The following is a 14,748-nucleotide window of genomic DNA, read 5'->3' as shown; positions in this document are numbered from 1 at the left end:
AGAAATTTTCACTTCCAGTTTTGATTTCTTAGAGTGTATATGGGTGAGAAATTTGGAGAAATATTTTCATTTCTATATTATTATTTAATTTTAATATTTTTTATGTTTTATATTATTAAAAATATTTACAATTGGAGTTCCGAGTTGAATATTATAATCTAAATAACTCGAATAATTCAAACATCAAATTGATGTACATACTCTTTTAGTCCCTTTCAATTTTAAAAATTAATAAATTGATCTCTCTCAACAAAAATTTCAAAATTATTTAAAATAATTTAACTTATAATATAAAATCAATTTGTTAATGAATATTGAATTTATAAATATGCTATAATTTATCAAAGATTTAAATCACCTTATATTGCAAAATTATACATCGAATTTTAAATGATAATGATTTAAATTGAAATTTTTAATATATTTAATTTTGGAAAAAAATGATAGTGTACAAAATATTAAGTATTAAGTCTTTGGCATTGAATGCAAATGTCCAAGTAATTAATACTGCATAAAAATAAAGTTCAACTATTGTGTACAAGTCAAGTCTTAGCTAGATTGATGGACACAATATGTAGAATTTTGAAATTTTTAATATATTTAATTTCTATCATTGTATTTGTAATTATTTTTTATAATACATTATTAGATTCAAATTCTAATTGAAATGTAAATTTAGGTTATAAGGATTTGTAAAATATAATAAAATAAAAAACTTTGAACTCACTATAAACTCAAAACAAATTCTTCAGCTGACTATACATTACATACATACATACATACATACATACATATCATATATGTATAGTTATAAATGATAATGTTTTTTATATACCCTATAATTTTGACCAGTCACCACTATAAACATAAGTCAAATACATAAGACCTCAAAAATAACACCAAAAACTAACAATTGTTTGATTTATTAGTAGAGAATTGGGTTTTTAGTTCTAATAATTAAATATCAAACTCAAACATATTATGAAAAAAATTATAAATAAAAAAGCAGAAGGAAACTAAAAAACCTATTTCATAAACATTTTAGTTGCAACTTTTCACATAGACAATGTCCATAAACCTCAAATTAAAAAAAAACTCCTAATTCTACTTTTGTTTGTCTCTCTCTCTCTCTCTTCTTCTTCTTCTTCTTCTTTTCTTTTTTATCTTTCTTGTACTATACTAAATGCAAGAAAGCTAAGGATTAGAATCCAAATGCGAGTTCCAAACCTGTAGGGCTAACTATCTAGATTCGGAAACTGTATTTGGTTCAAGAGATGTATAAACAGGGAGTCGACCACTGGAACTTTTTCCCATATCTTTGGTTTTGTGAAGGAGGAATGTGCCTGCTAAAATTGTAATAAATCCACATAATTCTGTTGTAATCTCTGTCCCACCTTGTGAATTCCAATCCTTTAAGAAAACAAAAAAGAAAAATACATTATTATATACAAAAACACAAGATTTTTGTAAGTAGGATTGTATAGGAATCAACTTTGATCCGTTAATTTATTTTTTAGTCTATTTATGTTCACGTTTATTCATATAAACTAAATAAATGTGTTTGTGATGTTCATGAAAATAGTCAAACACATCTCCATAAGAAGGTTAGTCAAACTCAAAAGTAATATATATATATATATTTTTTTTTTTGTTGGTTAAAAGCTCAATTTACTCACAATCCCTACCCATATAAGTGGATTAAGGATGTATAAAAAAAATAAAAAATAAACCCTTACCTTAAACATGATAATGCTGGCAATAATGGTGAATGTTGTGAACATGACATAGTAAACAGGACATACAACAGCAGTATTACAGGTGTCTAAAGCCTGCAAAATTTTAAGCTTTTAGTACCATGAAGAATAACAACAATAACATACATTTAGAGTCAATCATCACATTAAATTAAGAATATAAGCTTGAAAGAAATTATTTAAAAAAAAAACACACATTTATGCTTTTGTATCCTATAAGCAACTTAATTATGAGTAACTTACAATGTTGATGTCCAAATTACTAGTAGTGCCAAAACTTGTAAAGCACTTAATTTATCTATTTCAACTTTCAGTTTCATTAAAATACGCATGTCACACATATATATATATAGACTCGTGTATGGGAATAAAATCCTTTAAATATATCGAAAACAGTTAAAAATAAAAACCTCCATGTCTAATATGCCTGTATTCAACATTCAAACAAAATTCGAGTGACACAAACTAAACCAATGTATAATTATGCTCATTGACAAAGGGTAATGAAATCTAAGTCTCATCACTCACCTTGTTCAAGTAATTTATTTGCAGAAGACAGCAAAAGATCACAATTATTGTGAAAATCCATGTTTCGAAGTATTTAAACTGATTCATTCCTCCAAACGACAGCTTCAGCGCGATTCCTACTGCTTTAACACCCATTACCTATGAGAACGAAAAGTTGGCTGTTAAAACAAATGTATTAGAATGCAAGTTGAATATGTATATGTATTCGATACAGATATATTCATTTTTTTTTCTAAATTTTTCATGCATCTAAAGAATCTTTGAAGATTCATGCCCTCATAATGATATCCTTGTTAACATTAATGATTAATGGCAAACAATTCAAGTGGTGCAAGTTTAGCACCCTAAAGTTAACTTTGAAAAAGTGGCATGGGATAATTTTTTTTTTGGTCATTGAGATAAGGGCTATTTATTGTTTGGTCATTGAACCTCAACTATAAATAGGCCTTCTCATTTCTCATTTCACTTTATCCCAACCAATCTTTCTCTCTTAGTTTTCTCTCATCTCCCATTTGAGAATTCTTAAGAAATTCTATTTGTTTGTAATATTTTGGAGATATTAAAGTTATCATCTGGTGTTAGTGCCCGAGGACGTAGGTATAATTTACCGAACCTCGTTAAAACTCTTATGTTCTTTCTTGTCCTTTTTTTTTCTTTCAATATTGGAGGGTATAATAGTAGTATTTAATTGTGCTATTAAATTACTATAGAAGGGATATTCTGACTAAGGAAAGACTTGGTATTTAAGAGATCCATGTGATCCACCTCTCTTCCCTGGAATTGAACTTTGTGTGATTTTTTAGTACAATAATTTACATGCTTCCGACCCTATTGGAACAACAAGTGGTATCAAGAGCTGAAGGTTAATTGTAGTATGCTCTGTGGTTGCAGTTTAAACTGATCTTCCACATCAGAAAAGATTTCCTTAGGTATATTGAAAGATTATGGAGAAGATGGACGGTTTAGGAGCTTCAACATCGTCCATGTGGACAAGACCGACAATTGCAAATGCAAGATTGGCCGTGGAGATCTTTGATGGCACGGGCCATTTTGGTATGTGGCAAAGTGAGGTTCTAGATACCCTTTTTCAGCAGGGCCTAGACATTGCCATCGATAAAGAGAAACCAGATGATGTACAGGAGAAAGATTGGAAGGCGATCAATCGGTTGGCATGTGGCATATGAAGTTGGGACATGCCAATGAAAAATCCTTGCAAATTCTGGCAAAGCAAGGATTGTTGAAAGGTGCAAAGGCTTGCAAATTAAAATTTTGCGAGCATTGTGTTCTGGGAAAGCAAAAGAGGGTGAAATTCAGCACTGCTATCCATAATACAAAAGGTATTTTGGAATATGTTCACTCAGATGTGTGGGGGCCTTCCAAAACACCTTCGTTGGGAGGAAAACACTATTTTGTTACTTTTGTTGATGACTTTTCCAGAAGAGTTTGGGTGTATACCATGAGAACTAAGGATGAAATGCTTGGAGTTTTTCTTAAATGGAAAACTATGATCGAAAACCAGACTGGCAAGAAAATCAAGCTGCTTAGGACGGACAATGGAGGGGAATATAAAAGTGATCCGTTCTTCGATGTGTGCCAAGGGTATGGTATTGTTTGACACTTCACAGTTAGGGATACACCACAGCAGAATGGAATGGCAGAGCGTATGAATCGAACATTGCTGGAGAAAGTTCGATGTATGTTGTCCAATGCTGGGCTGGGCAAGCAATTTTGGGCTGAGGCTGTGACATACGCTGGCCATCTTGTTAATCATTTGCCATCATCTGCATTAGAAAGAAAAACTCCTTTGGAGGTATAGTCTGGAAAACTGGCTACAGATTATGATTCCTTATATGTGTTTGGATCCACTGCATATTACCATGTGAAGGAGTCAAAGTTAGATCCGAGGGCAAAAAAAGCTCTATTTATGGGAATCACTTCTGGAGTGAAGGGATTTCGTCTTTGGTGCTTAGACACAAAGAAAATAATCTGTAGCAGAGATGTTACATTTGATGAATCTGCCACATTGAAAAAAGTAGCAGATAAAGATATTCAGACGAGCGATACTCCACAGCAGGTGGAGTGTACTCCAAAACAGGTGGAGTTTGAGCAGATGAGGATTTGCCCAGTTAATAAGTCTAATTCTCCAGCCACAATGGAGGAATTAGAGGTTGAAGAGGTTCTAACCCAAGAACCATTAAGTACACCAGAACCAGTTGCAGTTGCAAGGCCACGGAGAGAAATTCGTAGACCTGCTCGATTAACTGATATGGTAGCCTACGCCCTTCCCATTGTTGATGATGATATTCCTGTCACTTATCAAGAAGCAATGCAAAGCTTAGAAAGTGACAAATGGAAAAGCGCCATGGATGAAGAAATGCAGTCTCTCCGGAAGAACAATACTTGGGAGTTGGCGCAGTTACCGAAAGGTAAAAGGGCAATTGGATGCAAGTGGGTATTCGCAAAGAAAGATGGATCTCCTAGCAAGAAAAATGTTAGCTACAAGGCAAGATTGGTAGCTAAAGGCTACGCTCAGAAGGAGGGAATTGACTACAATGATGTATTTTCCCCTGTTGTGAAGCATTCCTCCATTAGAATTTTGTTGGCCTTGGTAGCACAGTTGAATTTGGAGCTAGCTCAACTTGATGTTAAGACGACTTTCTTGCATGGTGAGTTAGAAGAGGAGATCTATATGACTCAGCCTGAAGGATACACAGATGTTGGTGGTAGAAATTGGGTTTGTAAGCTGAACAAATCGCTATATAGATTGAAGCAATCCCCGAGGTAGTGATACAAGCGATTTGATAGCTTTATGAGAAGGCAGAAGTACACAAGAAGCAAATATGACAATTGTGTGTATTTGTAGAAGTTGCATGACGAATCTTTCATTTATCTACTCTTATATGTTGATGACATGTTAATCGCTTCGAAGAGCCAAAAGGAGATAGACAAGCTGAAGGCTCAGTTGAATCAAGAGTTCAAGATGAAAGATCTAGGTGAGGCCAAGAAGATTCTCGGCATGGAATAAGTAGAGATAGACAGAGAGGCAAGCTTTGTTTGAATCAGAAGCAATATCTGAAAAATGTATTACAATGTTTTGGTGTAAATGAAAACATAAAACATGTAAGTACCCCACTTGCTTCTCATTTGAAACTTAGTGCTCAATTATCTCCGAAAACTGAAGAAGAAAGAGAATATATGGCAAAAGTCCCATATGCTAATGTAGTTGGGAGTTTGATGTATGCGATGGTGTGTACGCGGCCTGACATTTCACAAGCTGTTGGAGTTGTGAGCAGGTATATGCATGATCCTGGAAAAGGATATTGGCAAGCTGTGAAATGGATTCTACGGTATCTTTGAAAAACCGTAGACATTGGTTTAGTTTTTGAGAAGGATGAAACACTTGGTCAATTTGTAGTTGGATATGTTGATTCCGACTTTGCTGGGGATTTAGATAAACGTCGTTCAACTACGGGGTATCTGTTTACTCTTGCTAAAGCCCCAGTGAGTTGGAAGTCTACCTTACAGGCTACAGTAGCTGTGTCTACTACAGAGGCAGAATATATGGCAGTTACAGAAGCTGTTAAGGAGGCTATTTGGCTTAATGGATTGTTGAAAGACTTGAGAGTTGTTCAAAGTCACATTAGTCTATATTGTGACAGTCAGAGCGCTATTCATTTAGCGAAAAATCAATTCTATCATTCAAGAACCAAGCATATCGGCGTAAGATATCACTTTGTGTAGGAAGTCTTTGAAAAAGGAAAAATCCTACTTTAGAAGATTCCGACAGCAGATAATCCCGCAGATATGATGACCAATGTGGTAACAACAATCAAGTTTAATCATTGTTTGAACTTGATTAACATCCTGAGAATTTGAGCACCTTCAGGTGTATGGCGCTCGATAGCACATTTAGAGGCACTACAGAAGATAGCTTTATCGAATTTGGGGAGTTGAAGGAAGTGTGTGAAGATGTGATTATCCTAATCAAATCTTCAAGGTGGAGATTGTTAACATTAATGATTAATGGCAGACAATTTTAATGGCAAACAATCCAAGTGGTGCAAGTTTAGCACCCTAAAGTTGACTTTGAAAAAGTGGCATGGGATAATTTTTTTTTTGTCATTGAGATAAGGGCTATTTATTGTTTGGTCCTTGAACCTCAACTATAAATAGGCCTTCTCATTTCTCATTTCAATTCATCCCAACCAATCTTTCTCTCTTAGTTTTCTCTCTTCTCCCATTTGAGAATTCTTAAAGAATTCTATTTGTTTGTAATATTTTGGAGATATTAAAGTTATCATCTGGTGTGAGTGCCTGAGGACGTAGGTATAATTTACCGAACCTCGTTAAAACTCTTGTGTTCTTTCTTGTCCTTTTTTTTCTTTCAATATTGGAGGGTATAATAGTAGTATTTAATTGTGCTATTAAATTACTATAGAAGGGATATTCTGACTAAGGAAAGACTTGGTATTTAAGAGATCCATGTGATCCACCTCTCTTCCCTGGGAATTGAACTTTGTGTGATTTTTTAGTACAATAATTTACACGCTTCCGACCCTATTGGAACAACAATCCTGAAGTGTGTCACATGAAAAGCTTCAAAAAATTGAATAATAAATATAATATAAATTAAAATTAAAATAAAAGAAGAAGAGAAAGAGAAAGAGGAAGAAGCCTTAAAAGTAATCAACAAACTGTAAGAGATCCCATGAGAGAGCAGATTCCGATATAAACTACCAAATGGGTTATATGATCCATAAGGAAGAAACACATGGCTGCACCATATTCAGTAGCCATATCTGCAATTGTGTTCGATTAGCCAATGATAATTTAGTCACACCTTCTCCTATATGCACATTAAAACCAATATTATTGATTGTAAAGCATTCGATTGTCAAGATTTCTGACCATACACCTAACCATAAAACTCAATAAATTCGCCAACAACACGATGACCATGTTTCCTCAACATTGGTGTTAGAGCCAAAACCAGATCGGTTTCTGTTACACCGTCTCAAAATTTCCCAGACAACATGAATCCAACGACACCGGGCCATAAGAGGATCAGAGGCTGCTAAGTTTTGAAATTTGAAGTTTTGTATTGAATTTCACTGCTAAGTTTTGATTTTATAAAAGTTTAGGATAATGTCAATAATTTTGCATTGCTGCCCACAATCAGTGCTCCATGGACTATAACAGGCTTTGCATATGCTTTCACCGTTAACTACCTTTTTACCCGCAATAGCAAGGCCAACATATATAAAATTCAGCTGAATCGATGGACCTTTGGTCGAAAATTGTTGCACGGAAGCGTGTGAAAGAGAAAAAATATTAACACTATGTCATCGATTTCATCGATATGTTGGGTGAATATCAATCGACTCGTGTTAAAACGGTATATCCTTCTCAAAAGAAAACGAAACTTGAAATTTCTCGTGTTTTGATCGGATCACGATTCAATGTTACTTTGAACTTGCAATTTTGAAAATTAAGACAACACTTGTTTATAAGATACCAATTTTGGGCGTCGCGAGGGTGCTAATACCTTCCTCGCGCGTAACCGACTCCCGAACCCTAATTTTTCTCTGGATTTTAACGTAGACCTAAACTCAGCCTTTTATTTGTTTTAATAAGAGATCTAATAGGTGTCCGATCACACCTAGGAAAAAGGATCGGTGGCGACTCCCTGTTTATTTCAAAAATCAAACGTCAAATTTCAAACTTTTTTCAATAAATCGCCACAATTAGCGACCAAGCTAAGCTAAATTTTCACGTCGCTACACGAGGTGACCCGATCACACCTCATAAAACAGATTGGTGGCAACTCTTCTGTTCGTTTTCATTTTCTAAATCTAAGTCGACTCCGTTTTTTAAAAAAAAAATAGTTTCGACACTACCAATTGGTTTAATTAAATCAAACACCTCAAATTATGGGCTCAATTCTAAATTTAATATTTGGCATTGCATGCAATGTGTGTAAGTCTTTTTGTCAGATCCTTGCTATATGAAAACAATGGTTTACCACTTTGTTTAAGTCAAGTCATTATAAACACAAAAATAAAGCATTAATGAAATGGAGACTATTCATTGAAGGATTAGACAAGATGTGTTATACTATTAACAACTTTTTTAAAAATTTTAGATCCAATTCCATTTTTTTTTCAAAAGAATTCCAATTCCATTTTGCTCCATCTGAATAATATTCCAATGTTCCAGTCCATTTGCCCCAAACTATGAATCAAATATAAATTAATATCTAAACTTTAAACTTTTCCAATTAAGTCTTCAAACTATCATTAATGTTTTAATTAAAATTTTTAATAATTTTAATTTTGGATTGACTAAGAAAATGACAGAGTATGAGATATTATTAGACTTAGTCTTAGCCTAATTGGCATTGCATGCAAATGTCTAAATCTTTTTACATGAAAACAATGTCTATCAAGTTTCTTAGGTAGCTGAGATGGACTGATGGGCATAAGTTGTGGAAATTTTGATAATAGAATGTATAAAATTGTTTTCTTCTTAACAATTTCTTTGAAATAAACATATTTAAATTTTTATACTTAAATTCTTTTAAATTTAATTAAAATTATACTATTTAACAATTTTTCAATTTTTTGAAAAATTCAATTCCAATTTCATTTTTTTCAAAGTTTATCAAACCAAGTGAAACACAAAAAATTTAATATTTTTAATTTTGGACTGACTAAAAAGAATGATACTATGAGATATTTTTAATATTACTAGACCTAGTCTTAACCTTTGGCATTCCATGCAAATAATGTCTAAATCTTTTTGCCCCTTCACTACAGCATTAAAACAATGTTTAGCAAATTTCTTAGGTAGTTGAGATGGATTGATGGACATGAGTAGCGGAAATTTTGATGATACAATTCTTCTCTTCTTAACAATTTCTTTTCAACATATTTAAATTGTGACTTCCTTAAATTTAATTTAAAGGGATAAATCTTAAAATTATATATAAATTATTGTTTAATGTGTAATTGTATATATGAATTCTGATTTTGTATAATGTTATACATAAAATTTTGATTTGATCCAGTTTTTATAATTTATTAACACAATTATTGATATAATATTATTTTATGTTTATATATTGTATACATAAATAATTATATTTATCCAATATAAAAATAAATTGATATATTTATTTCATTAAATGTGTATGATTAAATCAAAATTAAAGTTTAAAGTATCATTTGAACCACAATTATCGTTCCACGTGTATAATTACACCAAACTAAAGTTTATATATACAATTTCACATTAAATCAAAGTTTATATATAATTTTGAAATTTATCCCTATTTGAAATTATCAAAGACAAATGAGATTAACGAGATTTATCCCTATTTTAAAATTTTAACTCCAATTTCAAAAGTTTCATTTTTCAAAGTTTATCAAACAAATTCCACCACCATGAGATTAAACAACATATAATTTTTTAAATCTAAAATATGGATTTTTTTTTCTTTTTTAAATCTAAAGTTAGTTCCAATTTTCTAGTGTTTTGGATTATTTACTAACACTACAAAGCACACCAAATTGTAAGGCATCATTTATTTCATTGTATTTTAATCTATTTTTAAGTAGACACCAAATTTCATCGGGATACAAATCAACATTTTGTGGTAAATTCAATTTAATTCAATTTTAATTCTAGCAAAGCTTCTAACCGGGGGCTTTTTTTCCACCATTTTTCTTTTTCCACCATTTTGTGGAGGCATCCTCCATCACTCACCTTCATCATTGCCACCACCAACCACATCAGCATCAACATCTCAGTCACCTCTAACCCATACCAACATTTTTTGGGTACAAAATTGTGCTCCACGACACAAGCATAGTGACATCTGAGAATCATCCAATTCAGCTTCTATACGATTTCTATATCATTGCACAAGGTTTCGGGAACTTCGATCCTAAAAAGGATACTTCTAAATTCAACCTTGTTGATCCACCTGTGAGGAACACTGTTGGAGTGCCTTTGAATGGATGGGCAACCATCAGATTCGTCGCTGATAATCCAGGTAAACACCCTTCTTCATCATTTCAATTACTGTGATTCCATTACCATTTTTTTTTTGTTATTAGTATTTTTTTCTTAATCATTTTCATAGTATTGTGGCAAACCAATTCTTCCCTGCATTTGGGAAACTAGTTTAGTGCTCTATTTCATTGGATAAATTTCCATAAAAAAGTATGTGTACATTGTAATAATAGTGTGAGATAGTGTTGGCCTTTGGCTAACATTGGAAAACATACTAGATTGTAACACATAATTTCTTTCATTATATTTTAATTATTATTATCATATTATTACATACAAAGTTTAATTGAATGGTAATTTGTAACGTAATAAGACTATCATTGAAAGGATAAATAGACTAATATAAAAACAAGTGTCAGGCTGCACTAAAACCCGGACCAACAGGTCCACCCTTTACACCCGAACCTAAAGCCTAACACGTGATTGAAAAATACTTGCAGCCATAAGAAACTAATTGCCATTTTCTTCCAAGATAACGTACCTCCTGACTCGACATTCCTCCTGACTAGACATTCCATGTCCTGCATTGCAAAATGATACATAAAATTACAATAGAATCTGGAAAATGAATTTCAATGCTACAAGTACGATATGATAGAAAAATTATTTTTCAACAACTATCTTTTCAAATTAGAAAGACTAATGCTTACAAGCTAATTTTGAAACAAGAATTCTGATGGAGTCACCTACATCTTCTTCTATTTCTTTTCCCACACTTTCTGAACTTCTCAACCCATTTGTTTCCCAACTCATTCAGCACTGTATATCCAATAAATAGCCCAACAACCAATCCATTAGCATAACCTATCAACGCAATTTTCCAAGTAGACATAGCATATAACCATGAATCTTCATCTTCCCCTGGAGGTGGTGGCATTCGAAGATCAACTTCATTGTATTTCCTTGACAGAGGCAGCCCACACAATTTTGGGTTCCCACGGTAGGAATCATTTGTAAATGTAATGAATTGGTTGCTTTGTGGTATGCTTCATTCAAGTTGGTTGTATGACAAGTTCAATGCTGCCAAGAAAGTTAGACTTATAAGTTGTAGAGGAATCTTCCCTGACAGCTTGTTTATTGAGAGATCCAAAGATTCAAGGTCTTTAGATTTTGAAGTGCTAATGAGATTTCACCAGAGAAGCCATTATTGGATAATTTCATCACTCTGAGCGACCTCAGCATTTGTATCTCTTCTGGTATTCTCCCATGGAAACTATTGTTGGAAAGGTCAAGACAAGTAAGAATTGTCAAGACCTTTTGGTAGAACATTTCAATCCCTTTGTTAACAATTGTCACAGAGTCTTGATAATAGTCTCCCCAATGTAAACCAGCTTAGCTTTATCGTCATTTGTTAAATGCATCATTGCCTTCAAACTGTTGAAGTTAGTTCCCATGCAGCCCATGCAGATTCAAGCGCACGTGAAAATTAATGCACTTATGTTATCCGGGTAAAGTATGTGCAAGAATTCATACACACAAGTTACCCGGGTAAAATACATGCAACTGAAGGGGTTGATGCTTCTTTTCTGTCTCAATTACATTTTGTTACCGTTTAACTATGCTTTTGTAATCTAGTTCATTTTGAACTTAGTTTAGTTTATGTTTGATGTAATTTGATGGTGATAGAGCTGATCACCAGCTTTGTTTATGTTTGCAAGCAAAATCAACTAGTCTCTATGTAACTAGTGGAGTTAGGTAGTGTTTAGGTGATGAATTTGTTGATTTTTTGACCAGCCAATGACTGGTATATGTAATGGCTTTAAGCCAACGTTTCTTATGAATGAAAATTATCAGATTTCATTTAATCATATACTCATTCTTTCTTTGCTTTAGTTCTGTTCTTGTTTTCCTTCCAATTTCTGCTCTTAAAGCTTGGACTTCAAGCATTTTTCCTTCATTTTTTACCCGGGTATAATACGTTGCTGCTGGTATTCTGTTTGCAACTCATACTTTACCCGGTTAAAGTACACTCAAACTCCAACAATTGGTATCAAGAGCTTTCATCTTAGAGGACCTGTTGTTGAAAATTAAATGGCTTCATCAGGTTTTTCTCCTGCAGCACCACCAGTTTTTAATGGTGAGGGGTTCCACATATGGGTTGTCAAGATGAGGACTTACCTACAGGCTTTTGATCTGTGGGAAGTTGTTAACACAGACATCGAGCCAGCTCCACTGAGGGCCAACCCCACTGTGGCTCAGATTCGTCAGCATGTAGATGAGAGGACTAAAAGGCACAAGGCCATGTCATGCATTCAGAACTGTGTTTCTGATGTTATTTTCACCAGAATCATAGCTTGTGAGACTCCCAAGCAGGCCTGGGACAAGCTCAAGGAGGAGTTCCAAGGCACTGAAAGAACTAGGCAGCAGCAGCTATTAAACTTGAGAAGAGATTTTGAAAATCTCAAGATGATGGAAGAAGAGACAGTGAAGCAGTACTCAGACAGGATAATGGTTGTGGCCAACAGCATATGATTGCTAGGAGAATAGTTTAGTGAGGCAAGGATCGTGGAGAAGGTGCTCTCAACATTACCTGAAAGATATAAGGCAAAGATCTCATCCTTGGAGGATTCGAGAGACCTGGCAACAATCTCCCTAACTGAGCTCATTAATGCCCTCTATGCTCAGGAACAAAGGAGAGCCAGTAGAATGGAGGAGCACCAGGAGGGAGCTTTTCAAGCCAAAGCCAAAGCAACCTCAAGCACCACTGTCTATAAGGGCAAGAAGAACTGGAAAAACAAGCCTAAGCCTGATGCTGCAAGAGGAGGAGATCGACTCTGCAGATTTTGTAAAAGACCTGGTCATCCAGAGGCCAGATGCTGGTTCAGGCCAGATGCTATGTGTCAACACTGCAAGAAGAAAGTAATTGCAAAGAAAAAGGCAGACTTGGCCAAAACCAACCTCAACACAAGAATGAAGAAGCTCGGGTGGCTGAAGAAAGTAGTGACCATGAAGAACAAGTCTTTGCTATTTCATGCTCAGCTGGCCAGATGAGAGGTACAAAAGGCTGGTTGCTGGACAGTGGTTGCACCAACCACATGTCACCAGATGCATCAATTTTCAAAACCTTGGACAAAAGTTGCAAAACCAAGGTGAAAATTGGAAATGGTCAGTTCATCAATGCTGAAGGCAAGGGAGATGTGCAAATATGCACTGCCACAGGTGACAAAATCATCAAAAATGTGCTGTTGGTACCTGAGATTGACAGGAACCTACTTAGCATTTCTCAACTGCTAGGAAAGGGGTACTCAGTTGTGTTCAAGGGCCAGGAGTGCTAAATCACCGATCCAAATGGATCAAGCCTCATGACAGTCACCATAAGTGACAAATGCTTTGAAGTCAACTGGTCAGGTGACTCACACTCAGCTCATATTGCTTCAACTGAAGACACCAATCTTTGGCATCAAAGACTTGGTCATGCCAACTTCAAATCTATGGCTCAAATGGTCAGTAAGGAAATGGTTGAAAACTTCACCAAGACAGTTCAGAGTGAAAATGTTTGTGAAGTCTGTCAGATGGGAAAGCAAGCCAGGCTTCTATTTCCTACAAACACAACCTGGAGAGCTTCAAGCAAGTTGGAACTGGTGCACAGTGATGTTTGTGGCCCCATGAGGACAGAATCACTAAGTGGTAACAAGTACTTTATTCTCCTTATTGATGACTATACCAGATACTGCTGGGTTTATTTTTTGAAGCATAAGTCTGAGGTTGCTGAAGTGTTTATAAAGTTCAAAGCTGCAGTGGAAACAGAAACAGGCTGCAAGATAAAGACCATTAGGTCAGATAATGGAACTGAATACACTTCAGCTCAGTTCCAATCTTTGTGCAAAGATGCTGGCATCAAACACCAGCTAACCAATGTCTACACACCCCAGCAAAATGGGGTTAGTGAAAGGAAAAATAGGAGTTTGATGGATATGGCCAGATGCTTATTGTTTGAGAAAAATCTACCCAAGACAATGTGGGCTGAAGCTGTCAATACTGCTATCTACATTCAGAATAGGCTTCCAACCAAAGCACTCGCTCACAAAACACCTTTTGAAGCCTGGTTCGGGTTCAAGCCATCATTGGCTCATATGAAAGTCTTTGGTTGCCTATGTTACAGCCAAGTACCAGCTGTTAAGAGGGACAAGTTGTCAAAAAGGGCTGTTCCTGGTATTTTAACCGGGTATAGTATGGTAAAAAAGGGTTATAGGATCCTGGATCCTTTAACCAACAAAATCCAAGTGAGTAGAGATGTAGTGTTTGATGAGAAGGCTTGTTGGAATTGGGACAAGAATGAACCTGAAGCTGTCTCTGAAGAACTTGTGGTTGATCAAACAGAGTCAAATGAAAATAGTCCTGATATGGACATTGATGACATGCCAGTCAGAGGCACTAGACCTTTGGCTGAAAT

The 14,748-nt window shown here is 34.7% G+C and overlaps 1 protein-coding gene across 1 annotated transcript; it reads right to left on the bottom strand.

Annotated features, from left to right (window-relative positions):
* Positions 1-1,239: 1,239 nt before the first annotated feature.
* Positions 1,240-7,022, bottom strand: LOC121216256 (probable magnesium transporter NIPA1). The gene is made up of 4 exons (XM_041091732.1): positions 6,978-7,022; positions 2,283-2,420; positions 1,737-1,829; positions 1,240-1,410 (listed from the first exon to the last, which is right to left on the bottom strand). The coding sequence occupies exons 1-4, from the start codon at positions 6,990-6,992 to the stop codon at positions 1,240-1,242; spliced, it is 417 nt and encodes a 138-aa protein (XP_040947666.1). The 5' UTR covers positions 6,993-7,022.
* Between the last annotated feature and the right edge of the window lie 7,726 nt (positions 7,023-14,748).

The sequence above is a fragment of the Gossypium hirsutum genome, chromosome A02 (assembly GCF_007990345.1).
Source record: "Gossypium hirsutum isolate 1008001.06 chromosome A02, Gossypium_hirsutum_v2.1, whole genome shotgun sequence".
Taxonomy (NCBI): Eukaryota; Viridiplantae; Streptophyta; class Magnoliopsida; order Malvales; family Malvaceae; genus Gossypium; species Gossypium hirsutum.
The sequence above is the reverse complement of the archived record's forward strand: the minus strand, read 5'-3'. Positions and strand labels throughout refer to the sequence as shown.

Coding starts and splice junctions, on each gene's coding strand:
- LOC121216256 (XM_041091732.1), bottom strand. Junction 1,830..2,282: donor AAATAAATTACTTGAACAAG/GTGAGTGATGAG, acceptor AAAATTTTGCAG/GCTTTAGACACCTGTAATAC. Junction 1,411..1,736: donor CCAGCATTATCATGTTTAAG/GTAAGGGTTTAT, acceptor GTTTTCTTAAAG/GATTGGAATTCACAAGGTGG.